Source organism: Anopheles ziemanni, chromosome 2 (genome assembly GCF_943734765.1).
Source record: "Anopheles ziemanni chromosome 2, idAnoZiCoDA_A2_x.2, whole genome shotgun sequence".
Lineage (NCBI taxonomy): Eukaryota > Metazoa > Arthropoda > Insecta > Diptera > Culicidae > Anopheles > Anopheles ziemanni.
This window is the reverse complement of record NC_080705.1, coordinates 84,158,934-84,177,338: the sequence shown is the minus strand read 5'-3', so window position 1 is coordinate 84,177,338 and position 18,405 is coordinate 84,158,934. Positions and strand designations below refer to the sequence as shown.

At 44.4% G+C, this 18,405-nt stretch overlaps 1 protein-coding gene across 1 annotated transcript; it reads right to left on the bottom strand.

Moving 5' to 3' along the window:
- Positions 1 to 11,034: 11,034 nt before the first annotated feature.
- Positions 11,035 to 15,361, bottom strand: LOC131294569 (uncharacterized). Its single transcript, XM_058322614.1, has 2 exons — positions 15,341 to 15,361; positions 11,035 to 12,615 (listed from the first exon to the last, which is right to left on the bottom strand). Exons 1-2 carry the CDS (start codon positions 15,359 to 15,361, stop codon positions 11,035 to 11,037), a joined length of 1,602 nt encoding a protein of 533 aa, XP_058178597.1.
- Between the last annotated feature and the right edge of the window lie 3,044 nt (positions 15,362 to 18,405).

Here is an 18,405-nt window from a genome sequence, read left to right as displayed (position 1 = left end):
CATCCTTCTCAATTTATTGCCTTTATTAAGGATCAAAGTAGAAAACCCACCAAGAACACAACAAAGTCACCAAGAAAATCAAACAACAGACAAATTATTGATGTTTAAGTTCGCCTACCAGTCAACTTTTCCTGTTTTACAAACCTTCCGCAAACAACCGAGCGTCAGATCGTGGGTAACGTTAATCTTATACAAATCTTTTAATCTTCAACCGAATAGGAACTTTTTCATTCGCGCGTTTGAAGCGAAGCGCGTGCTGTTCACCAAAGGGAAATGCGTTGATCAAATATTACTCTTCACTTCCACCTCTCCCATTGCAGCCCTTTCGATCCAAGTTTCCCTAAACATTCTCCGAATATTTTAATTTGTTCAACATACACGAGTGTGCGAATGAAAAAAAATACATTGACTCTTGGTTGTGCGTATGAGTAGCGCCGCACTCGTTATCGCGTCAGATTGGCAGCCCTTTCCGGCCACTAAGCGACACGATCAATCTCGGTCCACCGGTGGGCGCTGGTGGCGTTTTTCCACCGCACGGGAAACCATCCGAATCGCCACGGGGGAAGAAAATGGAAGGAAATTAACGATCACTCAAATGGTAACACGTGGAATAATTTCTGGTGTGGCGGCATGTCCCATCCAAGCTCTACGACGGTCTCATGTGTGTAAAAAATACAAACACACCAACACTTGGGTGAGATGATGGAAGGGGGGGGGGGGGGGGGGGGAAGGATAAGATCCCTTTTTCAGCGTGGTGAAAGAATGGGAAGGTTTGTTCAGATTGGTGGAATTTTAAAAAGCCATCCGACCTAAAGCTAGGTGCCCTATTTTCATACCCTGCCCATACTTTAATGTGTGCCTTTGTGTGCGCGTGTATGGCACGATGGCACACGTACGCCGTGTGATGAAACGTGTTCACCGAGAATAGACAGCACCGAGAGTACGTATGGATGGCAACAAAAGGGAAACTTTGTTGTTGATGTTATGGAAATCGTGATGGTCGTTGGACGAACGCAGCCGGCGGAACAAGCGGGAAAGCAGCACGACGTCCAAAAACTAGGCAGCGGAAGGTGTAATTTACAGCGGAGTAGGGGTAAGAAAAACATGCACACTGGAAGAGATTAGGTTGTGGGGATAAGCAGGGGAGGGAGGAGGATCAGAAACCCTAGAACCAAACCCCAGAACGCACGTAACGTTCGCGAAAAAAGCGCGCCTTATGACGCGCCGCCCTCGCCGAACGCTCCAGTTGCACAAAGTTACAATTTTCCTCTCGCGCGCTGCTCACCCACCCGTTCACTATCTCCGATCTGGCATCTCGTTCTGGGCGACTGGTGAAAGCAAAAACAAAAACCTAGTAAAATTTCAACGTTCTGCACGCGGATTCCACTCGAAATGCTTCACACGCAAAGTTACGGCGAGATTTCGCCATCCTCCTACCGAAATGCGACCGCGAGGGAAATGCTAGAGTAGGCGGTGAATGCGTGAATGAGAGCCCGGTCCAACAGCAGCGCCAAGCTTCCTGCGTAGGTGTGGTGCGTTTTAGACGTTATCGGATAATGATACGACAAACAGAGAACATGCATAGATAATCTCGATTTGTTATTCAAATCATAAACTGGTGCCCGCACTTTGATGATATCCTGATTGTTGCTAGCGTCCGTGTATATTTGTGTGTATGTGTGTGTGTGGGTGTATTTTTGCCTGTGTGTGACCGGGATGGAAAATAGCGTCACTGTTTGTGGGCTGCATGGCGTTTTCGCTGCGTGGAAAAAGTGACGAGTACCGCAAATACAAACCAGCTGGGAAATTCCTCTAGAACCGCGGCAATCTGTCGACGATGGCTCGTAGCCTGAATTCCGGAAGTGTTGACAATGTCCGTTGCGGAAAGCGGGGGAATTATTTTGAAATGTGGAAAGTTAGCTGCAATGGTACGACGCCGCCTTCTCAAACACCCTCACTGAGACAGACAGATGTGTGTGCGGCGTTGGTGCCTCTTGTGGCGGAGGGTTTGTGAGTGTGAGAGTGTGTTTTTGTGTACGCAATACCTTTAGAGAGGCGCATAATTGAATCACCTTCGCCCGTAATCCTTAATTGGGTCTGGTAATTTTATGTCAGTCGCGAATACGACAGCGATTCTCCATTAAAGTAATTTTCTACCCCTTTGTCTGGGACAGGGCACAGAGGCCCTGCGGGACCCCAACCGCGAGATTCGGATTTTAAAACCATGGGTATTCATTGATTTGTCCGCAACAAACGACGGCCGGCCATAAAGGAAACCTTTTCTTGTGCGATGAATTTACCAAATCGAATTCGGTGATTCGGGTTTCGAAAGCCCAACTGTCATCGTGACGGAGTGTGCGTGGATGGCCATCTGGCACCAGCTGGCCAGGAAAAGGGGGATGCTACCGCACGGGGACTTGTGAACATAAACATATATTTTTATCCGGTCGGCATTAAAAAGGGATTCTCACGGCGTGCGCGTGCCAGCGTCGTGGAGCGTTACGTTGCCTGCCCGAGGGTTTTCTTGGCCGTTCTTGAGCTGGTGATATTTGTGCCTTAAAGTTTAATACACATCTGCTCGGAGATAATCCGGTCGGAAATAAACAGGCATTAGGAATGAAATGAAATAAAATCTGCCGTATTTTGAGGCGTAGCATAAGCCGCTTTTCGGGGAAAAGCACCTTTCACAGCAGTGATAGTACACGAGATGTTTCAACACTTTAGCTTATAGGAAAAAGAGAGAAGAATTTTCTCACCATCAGCTATAAAATTATTTCGTTAATGAAATCTTTAAAGAAGAGATCCACTTTTTATGACTTTTCAAATCAATGGAGACGCCTGGTCATTTGTGTCGATGGAGGCGCCTGGTCGGTTATTCAAATATCTGCGAAAGCTAGGCGTGTTGCGTGTATAAGTAAATCCATCAGAATTATGAATAATTTACTTGAATTATTTCATTCCACGAATGCATCGGGGCTTGCCAGAGGCCACAATACGATGCATATTGACTTATATCGTACCAATAGTAACACGCACTTCAAATGACATGTTCCACGCAAGAAGCTATTTCCATATGTATGATGTACGCGTGATGAAATTTCTCACAATTAAACCTATGCAATTCAAATTGCTGGCTTCCCGTTCATCTGTCTCATATTAAATTAGTGCGGTTCGATTGCTACAATCCCGCTGTTAAAGTGGCGTTTATCGAACAATAACTCCATACATTGTATTTTCCCACGAATGGCAGTTATTCACCATTTGAACAACACTAATTGATTGATGATTTAAACGATTTATTTCTAGAAATGTTTAGTAGCTGCATAAAGGAGTGAGGTGCGATTTACCAGATAAAAATATTCACAAGTGATAGTAATAACATATTAATGTTTATGCTCCATAGGAAACATAATATAATTTTTAATGCTATCGTACATGCAAATATAACACATTGGTGCATCCGTATGACCACTGCAAACTAACGTCAACAATATTTTTTTAAATTCTGAAAAACTTGTAAATGGGTCTATCATAAAATAATTTTCCAGCTAGCTAACGTTGCGGGAGTTAGTTTTTTCTTGGTAAGTGCATTTTTTATCCAACTCTGCTAAGAAAACAACTAAATGGCAACAACCAGTAAAAGCAACTGTGCGGTTAAGAGAAATTAATTTAAAAGGAAAAGTGATGCTACAGGGTGAACCAGAGCTGCTGGCTGGACCATGTACAGGGTCTTAATTACTCTCGGTTACGAAATTGCAGAAATCCTGTGAAACTCACCATCTTATTGTGGTTCCTTTCTTTGCCTTCCCCCGGAGGCGTGTTTGTTTCGCGGTTCGCAGCGCTCACAAAACAATGCTCGCTGGCAAACGCACTTTACGGCAGCACCAGAAGGAACGCAGGGCGGCAACAACATGAAGAAGCAATTTATGTACCATCCAGAGCATTTCGCTCTTCTCGAGAACAGTGTAGCAGTCTTAAGACAGAAATAAGATCACATCACGGTGACGGTTTTCGTCTACCACCGGCAAACACCCACACAGAAAAAAAACGCATCCACCCCCGGTAAACAATGGTTGTTTTTAAATGCTACAAATTAGTGTCGAGCGCAACATTTCAGCAAATATTTTAATTAAATCAGTTTTCATCGGTCCCCGCGGGAACGTGCGCTCGGTAAACAAGCAGACGAGAGGAAAGCACATCAAAATATGCTGTTCTGCTGCACAGTGTGCAATGTGTTTTTTACCTGCGACACAACACTCAATCTGTTGGCTGTGTGCGGTTTTGCAAGTGGCTTTTGCTGTCGACACACGTTTTTTTTCTATTTTTTTCTATCAATATAAACTACGAAGCGTTCGAACAGAAGCTAAAGAACTGTTTATTTTTAATTGTCATAAAACATTTAACCATTCAAACGATGGCGGTTAGACACGCGGTGCGAACTACGCGATACGTGGGATGATAAATATTGCACAATAATTTCTTTTATATTTTGTTGGCCACAAATTTCAATGCAATCCGTTTAACGCCATATCGAACCGTTTGGCATACCTGCCTGGATGTGCTAAATAGAGGGTTCGCTTTTTTAATAATTCACAGAGGATTCGATGCAAATGTTTTCGGCCTGTTTTTGTTTTTACAAATTTGCTAAGGATTATGCACGTGCGGTATTCATCCGGATGTTTCACGGTGTTCGGTATGTACTCAATGCCCGTTGTTTTTATTTTATTTTCGATTTTCGATGCTCTTCACAATCAGGCCGGATTTAGTTAAATTGTGTTGCAGGTGCCACGCAACCGTCGATCGTTTTTACTTTGGATCTCTGGTCTCCAAACGCAACGGCCAGCATCATTTTCCACACCATCGTCCCGTGCCCGATTTCCCCGGCATTGTGCGTGCGTTCTACGAGCGAAAGCATAACAGCATGCCGGACGCACCCGAACAAACGATACGGCATAAATCACCACCATCACGCCAAAACGTGCGCAATGGTGACGGATTTTTCTTCCGACTTTTGGAACGGTTTGGTTGTCCGCCCCCCCAGAACGGGCTGCTTGAACGGGGAATGTTTGGCGCCACCATTGCCAGTAGCCCAAAGCCCGGTGACAAAAGATCATAAAAATACTTCCGCACAATCATTCATTCCGTCCCATTAAATCAGCGGCAATGCGCGACCCCGGCGTTCGCCGTTCATGTGCAGCATATTTCAAAATGTTTCATAATGTTTGGATCGGGCAAAGGTGAACGTTTTTTTGCTGCTCCTCTTCGAGGGTCCCAAACGGTGGAACTGATTCCCGTTTGCTTCGTGAGCCGGTAGACAGGTTGAAAGAGGTGCGCGAGGGAAAACTGGGATGGTCACCAACAATCACGTCCAGTGCGTGCGTTTTGATGCAATGCATTTTTAAGGGTACATTGCAATGATGATTTAAATCGTGGAAGGAACAATTCGCACGAAAAGCGACAGTATTTTAAAGAAATTTCAGCAAACAAATATTTGTGTGTGATAAAATGTCTTAGCCCGGTCCTTTTTCTACTTTTTTCAAGAGTTGAAGGAGAACCCAACGTGATGCCCTATATTTCAAGTGGTTTCTTTATGATTTCAAAATAGTATCGTGTTTTTTAAACATGCCTCGTCTTGTTTGATCCACTTTCCATTTGTATTTAATTTTAAAAAATATATTCATTATCTAATTATTTTTTATTAAATACGAATTGCTGATAATATATTTCTTTCATTGGAAACGGTAGTATTCAAGATTTTTTAGTATCACTTCTTATGCTCACAGACTTATGTTTACAAAAAACATTTGTTGGTCGCAAACACTTTCGATGCCATTTTCGGCAGAATTGTTCTTTTTCAATTGTTTTTTGTTCAAATTTTCACGAAAAAGTTTATTTCCAAATATTCTTTTTTCGTAATAGCTTTTCCTTTTTCGCTGGAACAAGAACATCCCGTTCGATCGATTAACCATTGGGGTCGCTCTGTTTTGAAGAGGCTGCGGCAAGCTTATGCATCCTGTCCGGCCGTTGTTAATAAAGCTGAGTGCTTTTAACCGTATTACATTCTTCCATCCACCCACGAACAACGGTTAATGTAACATTCTGTCGCTCGGCGAAGCTGCCGGTTATGGCTCGCTGTTAATAAAAATGACAGGATATTACCACCTGCCCTGAACGAATATTTCATTAGGCAGCGCTATCGCTAAAGATGTTACGTTTGGATTGTTTTTTTTTTCTCGCGTCGGTTTGTTTTCTCCTCCCACCCATGTTTCCCCATGTTCCGTTCCTGTTAATTAAACGAAGCCATTCTAAATCATTTCACTCAATCCGGCTGACAGAGGACAATTTTTCTTCGTTTAGATATGATACCTCCCGGCGAGGAAAATGTTGCCATCCACGCCAGACAGGAAGCGGAATGTACCCCCCAGGGAGCCGGGAGGGAAGGAGAGCGGAGGAAGGATACTGTGCCCATCGCACATTTCGGCTACATTGTTTATTATTCATCCATTTTCCGCAAAACCATTCCACCAACCGAGAAGCCTTGGCTCGCGGGTGAAATGCCTTCGTGCACCATTGTTGTTAACGGACAATAATTCACGTTGATAAATCTCGGATGCTTTTTGAATTGCCGACAAAATCTGGATACGCTGCTGGTTCCCGGAGCCTCAAGCCGCGGTCTTATGTACATCCATACACATCCGATGAAAGCGCAGGCAGCGACAATTTATGATGCATTATGGAACAACAATGGAGCGATGGATTAAACAGCAGTTTAAATATTAAAAAGGATTATTGTCATCAAAGCACTGTTCGTTGGGGCGTAGAAGATGAAGACAACAAAACAAATAAAAACGAAGACATTAAAGTACCTCTTGGTAACCCCCGGTGGTTCCTTTGATGGTAATTTTCCAATGAAGAAGGAAGAAAATCTGACAGCGCGCTCGATGAGGAAGCATTATTTTCTCTCCCCCCCCCTCATTTTAAATCTTCTTCCAGCGATTGCTGCCATTCTATTCCCTCGCTGACTGTTTTCTTCTACCACCACCACCATTTCGATCCATCCCGTCACGGCCGCCTGCGTTATTATAATTTTCAACAGCTGCCGACGGGCTGGCGTGATTTCTACCATTACGTGATAATTCGCTGTTGTTTTGCGTGAAGATTGCAGACAAACCCGCACCGTTGCCGCTCGTGGTGTTCAGCTGGGAGTGATATTTTCTTCTTAAAATAAGCCCGTCTTAGTTTGTCCTTGAAAAAAAGTGACGCAGCTCAATCGGTTTGCAATTGTGGCTAATCATCTTCTGTTTTAGTCCATCTTTATCTCAATCCTCCAGCGCTCGTATTTCTGTGTGGGAAATTAGCGAAATGCTTCAGACAATAATGACAATCCGCAGTTTTGTTTTTATGACGATGGGAAAACATTACATTTTTTTCAAAAAGGAAAGGTTTAGCTCCCGATTTCGTAAGAATTTATTCCAACTCCTGAAGCAAGAAATGTACTCCTAATTAATAGAGTTTCAAATAGAACTTAATCATCTGAGTTCTAATGTAAGCAGAATTCATTTCTCTTCTTTACTTTTACAATAATAGAAAAAGGAACGCCACAGAAAACATGGTTCACCGACATTTCATAAACCATATTGAAATTGAATAGTCTTCAGAAAAAAGAAAATGTAGAGAGAAAAAGAGCAAGGCAACGAATCATGTCGTTAAAAAAACATGTAATAACATAGGGTTGAATGAATTTCCTAGCCCCAGCAGCTAGTTTTTGCCCAACATTCGACGAGCCGATTCGTCCTATTTATCATTTATCATAAAGCCGGGCAAATCTAATTAATTTGATCCAATGGCGGACGGCCGACGACTAAGTGTGCTTGGTACAAGTTTTTATCTCTCCCATTGCACGACTCCACTGTGCCGGCAGTGATATTAAATTTTCCAACCCGTCGAGCTCCCACGTCCCATATGTATGCAGTGTCACCGGCTTGATCGATGCTTTTTCCTCAATGATCTCTAAACTATTTTCCTTTGCCAGACAGTTTTTCATGCTAGCCGCTGGTTCTTGTCTTCGTACTTCACGAGCGACGAAGAACTTCTTTCTTGAATATAAAACAGAATTTATATCCGGCTGTCTCCCCTCAGAAGCTACTAAACGGAGCTATCAGTTTTCTTCCTTTTGGGTATCTTCCGACTTTTAGTTTGTGTCGCTCGTTTTCCATTCAAAATATCAGTGCCATACGAGTCGATGTTGTTTCGTTATTTTTTTGTCCAACCCACAACTTCTCTGCTTTCAGAAAACTTTACGTCGCATTTCGTTCATGCTTCAATCATCCCCACTCTGGCATGCACTCTTTTTTTTGCTCCCTCCACTATATTGTTTATATGTCCACTTTCTTGGGTGACCCATTTCAACCGGTCCCGTTTGCAAGTGAACGAGGGCACGAGTACACATTTTCTTCCACACATTTCCGTAATAAACGTACCCTTGAAAAACACGAAGCACTCGGCCCAATATCCTGCTGCTGTCCATTGATTCGTTTTATGTTTGTCCTTCTCAGTTTACCCTTGCGCATATCGACCGTTAAACTTCTGACTTGTATGTGAGGAAATCGGTGTGCTTCAATGCGAGTTTGATGTGGCTCCAGAATGTTCCTCATGATGTCTGTTTTTTATTATATTTACATTGGGTGTTGAAGTGCATTTAAAGCAAGCCAACATAAATAAACCGTGCATTGATGAAAACAAATCTTCTAAAGCGCTGTAGTTTACGTAATTACCTTTTCCAAGAGTAACTTCTTCTCATTTCATCATCGGAAGGTGTAGTTCAGTTATAGAAAGCCAGCGATTTTCCATAAATTGAAAGTTAAGTATATTTATTTCAATTCCCTTGGATAAGAAAAACAAATCATGTATTTTCTACACAAATTCAAATATTTTACTTCATAACCACGATCGAAATGCTCAAACGTAAAACCAGTAAGTTGCTGTCTGTTTTCATCACTCTTACTCTTGTTCAGTATCAAACGCAATCTCAGAATTAATTTGGCCGGTGACCACTTTTACTTCCGCAACCAGCTAACAAATTAATTTCTGGCACCACTCCGCTGAAAATGGCCAAGTTAATTGCATGCTAAGGCTGGTTTTGCGCCTGTCGAAACAAAGCCCGAGCCGAAGCTTTAAACCATGAAACGTCCTAAGTAGAACGCAAGCATGACAGCGTTGATGAGCGAGTGAACAAAACACAAACGAGAGGGACAAAGAGAGAAGGAACACCACTGGGCGGGGAAAGAGAAACAGATAACTAAAAACATATTTTGCTAAATTACAGTCCGCTTTTACTCGAGCTGAATCTGGCAGCACACTCTGCCTTGTGATGGCCGCCGCTTTGACTACCATTAGCTTATTCAGCCCTTTACTTTGCATCAAAACTTTGCGTTGCTTACACAAAGGCTAAAGTTTTTCCAATTTTTCTGACAATGGATCAGCAGTGAGTAAACATGCTCCCTTCCGGGTTGGGAGTTTGTTTTTGAGAGGAAGAAAAAAAAACATTACAGCAACGAAGCAAGTTGCTTTAATATTTATATTTAGTTTGGAACCAAACAACAACACAAACAGCACCACACCACCAAAACGTGTTAATAAGAACATCAGCATCTTTTCGCTGAATTATGTTGCTCAACATCGTCCAAGGCAGCATCTGTACAGATGTGAATTCCTTCGTTGGAGAGCAGAGGTAAAGTTTGCGGGCATTTTTGACTACATTTTGTGTATCTCATTTAGTTTTAGTAGTTTTTTTGTGTCAGTAACACATTTTTACACTTCCCTTCCAACCCCCACCCCCGTGCCTCCCTTCTGGCTAAGGGAGTTTTGATGGTGTGGGAATATTTTCTCTGCATGTTCAGCTACTTGATGCTTGGTTTCTCGTTATCTGGACATCCTGAACAGCTAATATATTTCTACTTGTACGGTGGACTTGTTCGTAATACTCTACGGCTGGTTGCGATGGAAATTGAAATCATTTTACGCATCCATAAATATGGAGATTGAATACCTCGAAAAATGAATACACAATTATTTTTCCGCTTCCTGGCTAACGTGAAGTTCATGATATTCAAGGGAACTTTTATCACTGTACACTGTTTCAATTATAATTTTCAATTTAACTTGTAGGTACTCTTGGTTGAGTTATTCAAAAACAAGTTTTAAATTAATTTTTGACTGCATGGCCATCGACATTTTTTTGCTAATTTCCTACCTCGTCTTAAAAATATATCAAACACTGCACCACGAAAGACAGTACACAGCAGACCAACATAGAAACAAATGCAGTTCGGGCATATATTTTGGGCCCAGTATCCAAGTCCTTTTAATCATGCCTCTTGCCCGGTGCCTTGATAGTTTTTCAACACGGCTTCCGTTTTTCCATCGCTAAACTAACGGAGGAACAATATCTTCACAATGAAAATTTGATTTGTTTCTGTGTTAACCTGCTGTGCACTGATTTTTGTGGAGTAGTGTACATTTAACAAAGAACAAACAAGTTGATGATTGAAAAATAGATTTAAAAACCGTGCAATTTAATACGCCTAACTAACAGGCTAATGAATAAGTATATTAATTAGGTACGAATTGATACCCGGTGTTTTTGATTCATATGATACCTATCATCATCGGAAAGGGAACGAACGTTAATCAGCTCTTAATTACCAATCGGGTAATGGTAATGGTAATGGATGGTAGAAACAAAACCCGTTGAACACTTTTAATTATGTAAAATACATAAGCTGACCAACAATTGAAAGCTTCTAATTTAAATTCAACTTTACGCTTTTGCTTGTTTCATTACTAATTCAACTTTATTCGAGAGCTTAATTTACAAATTTCATCTTACTTATCCAGCAGGAATCTCGGGAAATAACTGCATAGTATGCCTCGCCTGCCAGAAATTCCACACTCGTTCTCGGGGATGAACAGCATTCCGGCGAATTGAGAAATTAACGAGCGAAGGAATGCACTTCCTTTCCTGCACAATGTTTCTCACTGTTCGTCCAAGGTGTTTGTGGACAGTTCTGTCGTGTCCAGTAGTTCTGGCTCAACTACGATCGGCCCTAGTGTGACCCGTGGAGCTCCTGCGGGCTCTACGGTGCTCTTGCTCACTTCCGTAACCGGTCCGGTAGGAGATGGTGTCGTGGTGCGCTCTGCCTGGTCGAGGTCTGCTCGCTCGAACGTGTGCACCTCCCCGGTCGGAAGGGTGGGTGGTGCGGCACGCTGAGGTGCAACCGTTGGCTCCCGGCGGATGGCATCGTTCGGGATCGTTGGTGGCGGTGTCGGTGTTGTCGTCGTCACGGTCGGTTCTTCGTGCGAAGGAACAATCGCCTGCTCGCCGGCGCTGCGGACGGTGAACGGATTCGGATACTGCGACTCCGGTGGATAGTGGAGGGCCAGGGGGAAGGGAACCGACGAGGCGTATCTGTGATCCGGTGCGTACGACAACGGGTGAGGCGGAAGCGCACGAACCGGAATGATGTAATGGGCTACGGGCATTTCTCGAACACCACCGTCGCGTACTTCAAATGCGGGAAACTCGTTGCGAACAACGAACGGCGTCGCTTCGCTTGTCACCTGCACCTGCTCGACCGGAAGGGTCGTGCCCGTGGGGGTTTGCGCCACCGGCACCTCATCCTCCGTCCCGCCGTAGTACCCGAAGGTAAGGAGCGACTTTAGGCGCCGAAACTGGCGCGCGAAGAATCCAATATCGGGTGTGGCCGGCGTCGTTGCTTCTTGGGCTTCCGGCACGTCGTCCTCGACCCCGTTGCCTTCGGTGTACGGCTCCTGGCCGAGACTGACGCGCTTGGCCGGCTGGTAGCTCATGACGTAGTCCTTGATCAGCTCGAGCCCGTCCGGGGTCGAGGCGTACTCCTTGATCGCCTTGATCGTCTCCTCCGACGTCGTCGTACCGAGCAGCGCCATGACGTCCTCGAACGGTGGCAGATGCTCGAAGTCGGTCACTCCGAGCTGCTTGGAGAGTCGCTTCAGTTCCGCCTCGTCCGCCGGCGATAGGTTCAGCTTCTGCAGGTACTCCGACTTCGGCCCTTGATCCACCACGGTTGGCTTGCTGCTGGACGTCTCGGCAATCGCTTCGGTCGGCTGAGGTGAGCTTGCTTCCGGCCACCCGATGACTGCTGGCAGATAATTGCTGTCCCCTGCTGCTGCCGCTGGGTGGACCAGGGCACCATCACCCGCCCCAACTCCACCGTACGACAGGACCGGAAGATACGGACCCGGACGGGCGCCATCGGCATAATGTGCAGCTCCCGGGATGAACATCACCGGATACGGCGGGTACGGTCCCTGTGCCAAACCCGTCGCATGCCCGTACAGCATGTGCAGCGGCGGTTTCGCCGGATCGCCGTAGATGGGCAACACTTCCGCCGGCGGGACTTCCATCGCCTGCCGTGGCGGTTCCTCGCCGCCGGTTCCGCCACCGAACAGCGCCGACAGGAGGCCACGCTTGTACCGGCCGAGCTGTTGCTGTTGCCCCTGGGACTGACGCTTATTAGTTTCGGCAGCCAGCGTGACGCCCAGCAGGACACATCCGGTGCTCAGCAGAGCGAACAGCTGCAACAACAACAAAGGGAAAGGAATACGACATATTAGAACACATACATGCAGCCATCGATCAAACACGCACGCTGGGCCTCCCACTGCAACCGAACGTAATGTTGAGCTTAATTACATTCGCACGGCACCGAATTCCCCCCTGGTTCGGGCAGCAACGCATGCTGGTTCGACCGGTGCCTTGCTCCGCTTCCTAATGCCGGACTCAATTAGTGTCCATTAGACGTTCGGCTAGAGTCAAACTCCCCAAGCTGGAGGTCAAATGTGTAACTGGAATATGATTTTAGCGATTGTAGCTCATTTGGTACAACAATCGTTCTTATATTGTCATTCGTAATTATTGTGGCAACATTTGTTCCTTGTTCTGTGTTTGAGGTTATGGAGTAATATAGAACTTCAAGAGTTGATAGGACCGTTTATTGTTTTTATTTTGTGGCAGTCAAGAGGTCAATAGTACAAATTAGGTAAACTAAACATTATAAAATGAACTGGTTTAACCACACAACACGTATAAACAACACTATGAAACTAGTTAAAATGGACTTTTGTTTAGTTTTAATACGACAAAGTACAAAGAATCCATATGCCTTATTTAAAACTATATTCTTTGCTGTGATATTTCGTTAGCTTAGATGGATTAAGAAATGCAATCGCTTATTACCAGACAATTTTAAAGCCTGTTAATATATTTTTAATGGAATCTAATAACATCTCAATAAGTCACAATGTTTAAAAATAAACTATATGATTTAAAACACATGATAAATCTTATGTTTTGCAGGTTTTCAGTGTCCTATTTCAAGCAATCTACTTTCGTAACCATTTTCTTTGTTTTGTAGTACTCAAATCACCCTCAATAAAAATAAATCAAACATTAATCATGTAAAACATTCCGTTACTTATACTTCTAAGCACAGGAAAGAATCCAGTTTTGCTTTTCTGGATTTTGGTACTGAAACATTTTAATGGGGTCGTAAAGTCATAAATATGATTTTTCGATTTTCTATGGTTATACCACAATGTTTTCCACGGCTTTATAAATTACAGAGCATTTAAATGCGGTTTTTTCTCATATGTCAGTTGGTTAGTAGGTTTGGTTAAAATAAATTAAGCGTTGTTATATCTAACTATATTAGTTTAAGAGCCCTCGACTATGTTTCTTAAACCGAGACGAAAAGGTTAGAATAACATCAAAGTCCAAGTGGTATTTTAAATATACCATTCTTAAAAACAGATGGTTTATTTTCGTATGAAATTTCTTCCAACATTGCACCAAAGGTAATTGCATGGCCTTAGGGTGTTGTCATAAGAAGTGTTCTACCTAAGTTCTACCCACACAAACATCCTTCCCGACGAATCGCTTTCAGCATGTTTTCCCTCAACGCGCTGCCACTAAACCATACCAGGAAAGGCTGCCGTCTCCCCGAACACATCCTTGTGAAAAGTGCAACCGGTGGCGGCACTAACGTAGTTACGAAAACCCATTACATACTCGCACAAAAGATCACAACCCGTGGGGGAGAAAGCTCATCATTGATAGGGAAAAAAGGGGATAGAACCCAGCATGCCCCAAAAACCCGGTCGCTCAACCATCGCCGAACCCATGGGAGGCATGCAGCAAGCAATTGGTCCACGAGTTTCACGTTTTTTTCCCAGACAGCATCGTCCCGCAGCGAAAGTTCCAGCCGCTCGGGCCGGGCCGCTCCGGGAATTCTAAGATTTTACTCAACTTTGCGATCGAACGTCCGCGGCGCTGGGTCTGGAATGTTGCTACCCGTTTGTGTGGTCGACCTCAGAGCATCCGTCGCGTACGAGCCAACCCGGCAGGTGGCTGATGAAAAGGTATGGTTGCATTCCTTTTGCCATTCGCCGCCATCGACCATGGTGAGGGCCGGTCGGACGCGCGCTGCAATGCAACTGGCGACTCGCTTTTCATTCGTAACGGCATTCCACTCGATGCACTCCGATGTCGATGCTCTGGCACGGCGAGAAAATGCGGTAGGAAATGTGTTCCTTTCTAGTCTTTTCGCCATTTCCAACTCCATTTCTCCGACCATTTCTCCGACAGGAACGTCTTCCAGTGGGAACGCAGACCGAATGAAGATAACCGACGGCCTTATCAACCCGACCCGGAATCTTTACCAAACAAACGCGGCAATTTCCCCACGGAAGGGGAGGGGCGGGGCAAAAGGGGATGGGGAGTTTTTGCAAACTTTTTACCTTTGCCCTCTTTTCAATCCTACAATCGCACGAGACGCACGCCGGTGGTAAAGTTAGATAACTTTCTCACGCCCCAAAAGCGATGTGGGAGTGGAGGTGAAGGGGTTGGAAAGCGTTACCGATGCACCCGACCTTTTGAGCGACTCCCACCCAGACCCAGAAGTAGAACACGGAGGGTGAGAGGGGGTAGGGAGATAGCAAACAAAAACTTTTCAAAACCACCTACGCTTAAGAAACACCGGTCCGATTGATTAATTCAAAGCGCTAGAATGTGGGTAAACTTTACGCACACCAGCGATCGGGTGGGGGGAGGGGGAGAGAAACACTTCATTAAAATAGAACCCGAAGGTGGAAAGGCGGAGCACAAACGCCCGTAAGTGATGAAGACATTCCAGCGTGGGCACATGCAGGAAGCGCTGAAGGAATCAACCTCGGTTATCCTTCTCGGAGAGAGGGAGAAAATAATCACACACACCCACACACACACACACAAACATCTACTTACTTTTAGCATTGTGATCTTCATTTTGTACGGAAAGATCGCCGTTGTATTTTTCTCAAAAAAGGTTTCCTTGCTTCCCTTAGCGCAGACGGGGATGATTTTCTTCACGTTGTGTACAGATTAACTCATACCGAGCCAATCGCCAATCTTTTTTCACAAAACACACACCCAACACAAGAACATAAATATATCAACACAACCTAGACTAAGTTTTCACGGACTAAACCAATCAACCGATTTGCAGCTTCGCAGGGAGTTTTTTGTTGCTTGTCCACTTCATGCGTTCGAGCTTGATCCTCGACTCTGTCTTACTGTCCGCCTGGAGATGGGTTTCCCCCTCTCGGTGCTCTAATTTACAGGAAAGTGATTTAATATCTCACAATCGACCGAAGAAATTCCCCGCACGGAAGCGGAACTCCCATGGACAAACTATTGCTTGCCGGACTTTCTCAAGGTTCTATAGATATAGGAGAACCTCTCGGTTGGAGGTGCTTTGAAGAACTGCAGTCACGCCTGACGCCTGAAGGAAGGTGGTAAGCATCAGCTGGTCAACACTAGAACCACTCGTACCGGGGAAATCCTTCAACGGACGAGACAAGGAAGAGAACAGTTAACTTTCCTTTGGCAAACAAAAATACATCCCACCGGTCGAGTCGAGGTCATCATGGCCCGTTTATTGTAGGTGTGTGTGGGTGTGTGGGTGTTTCGCTAGGAAATGGCATACCGACGTTCCATTCACGTTGCACTCAATAAAACACCGACCTACACCAAGAACGGCCGGCTAGGAGTGCAATAAGCATCCTCCGACGGAAACGGCAGGTAATGCGTTTCTTTGGGTCGTTCTCGCTTCCTGACCCTTCTTGCCGTGAAGGGCAGGTGTTGGCATGGTGGCGGGACAGGAAGGGGAAATACCAGAAATGGCAGCTTAATGGTCGGCCAATGTCGGCGACTTTCGGTCGACGGAAAGGGCCGAGCGCTTCCTTCCTTGCCGCCTTAATTGCTGTGTAATATTTGAATTTAATTTGAATTCCGCCAGAGCTGCTCGAGGGTTCGAGGTTTTCGTGTGCACTTGCACTTTTCGACGCCATTACAGATCGCAGACCGGCTTCGCTCTCACACTTAGGCAAAAAGGTGGTGAATAGGTTCACTTTGCTTTCACTGTTTTGTGTGCTTTATTTAACATTTCCTTTCCATTACCTGCCGAACCGATGGACTGGACCGGAGCAGGCCATGGAAATTCCGGAAAGCGCAGGAAACGTACCTTTCCCTTATGCCCTGCAATGCATTTTTGTTTCCCCTTGTTTTGTTCGCTTCGTTTCGGTTCCCTGACTTTCTAAAGACATTTTAAATTACTGCCCAATGTGCAGTGACTCGGACGTCGAAACGGACGAACATTTGAAGGGCCGAACGTTGGGCCAACATTGAAAGGATTCGAGATTCTCGGGCAGGGAAGCAGGGCAATGGCAAAGGGGTTTCCCGGGCCTTTATTCTACTACCGTCGGAAGTCAGTTTGCATCGCTTTTGCAATCGTCGCAAGCCTCCGGTCTTACGATCCCTGGACGAGCGCTGAGCGCGAACGAGAGAGAGAGAGAAAGAGAGAGAAAAGGAGAGTCAAAGCGGGGAAACGTTAAGCCTTAATTACGGCCGCAATTGGGGCCGCTGGAGAATTTCGGTGGAAAACTAGCCTCCTTACGAGTTCTTTCATTAGCGTTGAGCTGACTTGAAGAGCTGGCTTTCCATTGAGACTAATGGAAATCGATGTTTTCCGACTTAAAGCACCGCAATTATCGGCTCACATTATTTTAAGCAAATCTAGCTTGTGCACGTTGAACTGTTCCATAGAATACATTTAATTAAAATTAGTATTGATAAGAAGCGACGGGTTGCTTATAGAACTTTATTTAAATTTTCAAATCATTCTTTGTTTTAAAATAGAAGAGAAGAAAAGATAAATTACTTAGAATCTCCTATATTCTATACAAGTTAATGGAGTTTTGATCATAGTGAAATAATTTCGCGGTTTTTGAATATCCATGCTTTTGTCAATTGCGCAGGTTTTTTCAAGGTTTTTATGATTGATATTAAATAAGAATTAGTGTTGTTAACTCTTCTCAGTCTTTGTGATCAGTGCATGTTGATTCTTATTTCATGGCAAATTAGAAAAAAATAAAATAGATGCCCTCATCTTATTCAAATGTTAATTAATTTCTCAGTCAAGTTTATTTCATAACGAAAGACTGTTCTGTTGATTAAATACTTCAGTATATGCTCACTATGTAGCAGTGCAGCTTAGAGCCTATAGTTTCTAATTAAAACGAAGGCGTATGAGGAGTAAAAAGTTTAATTATATGATTAAGACGGGCATGATAGGCAGTTTAACGTTAGGTCAGATCCTGGTAGGTCTTTTGCGAATGATGGTTGATGGTCTTTGAAAGAAGTCAATATTCTGAAGAGTTGCCTTACGGATGCCCGGCTCACATATCGAGATACAAAGCAAGCCTTTTAAGCTGAAAAAAGAAAACCCTTTCTAACGTTCCACCAAAGAGATGAGATTCTATCCCGTTGTGTCGATTACGTTATCATCCCAAAGGGATTATATCACTTTCCATGAGTACCTTGAAGGAGTTAAACAATCGATCGTTTGTTTGGGATAGCAAGCAAGCGATAGTAGCAATTGCTTCTGTTCAAAACGTGATTAACAGCTGCTAACAACACAAGCCCGTTGGGTGCTTTCAAAGCGATTCCTATCAAAAGCCACCCTTTTGCAAGGCGGTAGCATACGGAAAGTGCGCTTAACGATAATTGATTCCATCATCAATGCACAAATTGTTTTTAAACAAAGACTACCCACTTCTGCACCGTCGTTCGGGAGCAACTACCCGTGCTGATCTAGATCCACTTGCAGCTGCATCATCATCATCATCATCATCGTCCAGGATGCTGTTGCATAAGCGAGCCACTCGAAAAGAAATCGACGGGAGGACAAGGAGTCAAGATGTTTGAAAATCAACAGCAAATATAAACAAAACACTCCGCTCGCGAGCATCGTCAAGCGGATGTTCTGTTTC

Excerpts from the sequence above, each read along its gene's own strand:
- LOC131294569 (XM_058322614.1), bottom strand. The coding sequence starts at position 15,361 with ATGAAGATCACAATGCTAAAA. Across the intron at positions 12,616-15,340 it reads TGAAGATCACAATGCTAAAA|CTGTTCGCTCTGCTGAGCAC; the intron begins GTAAGTAGATGT and ends TTGTTGTTGCAG.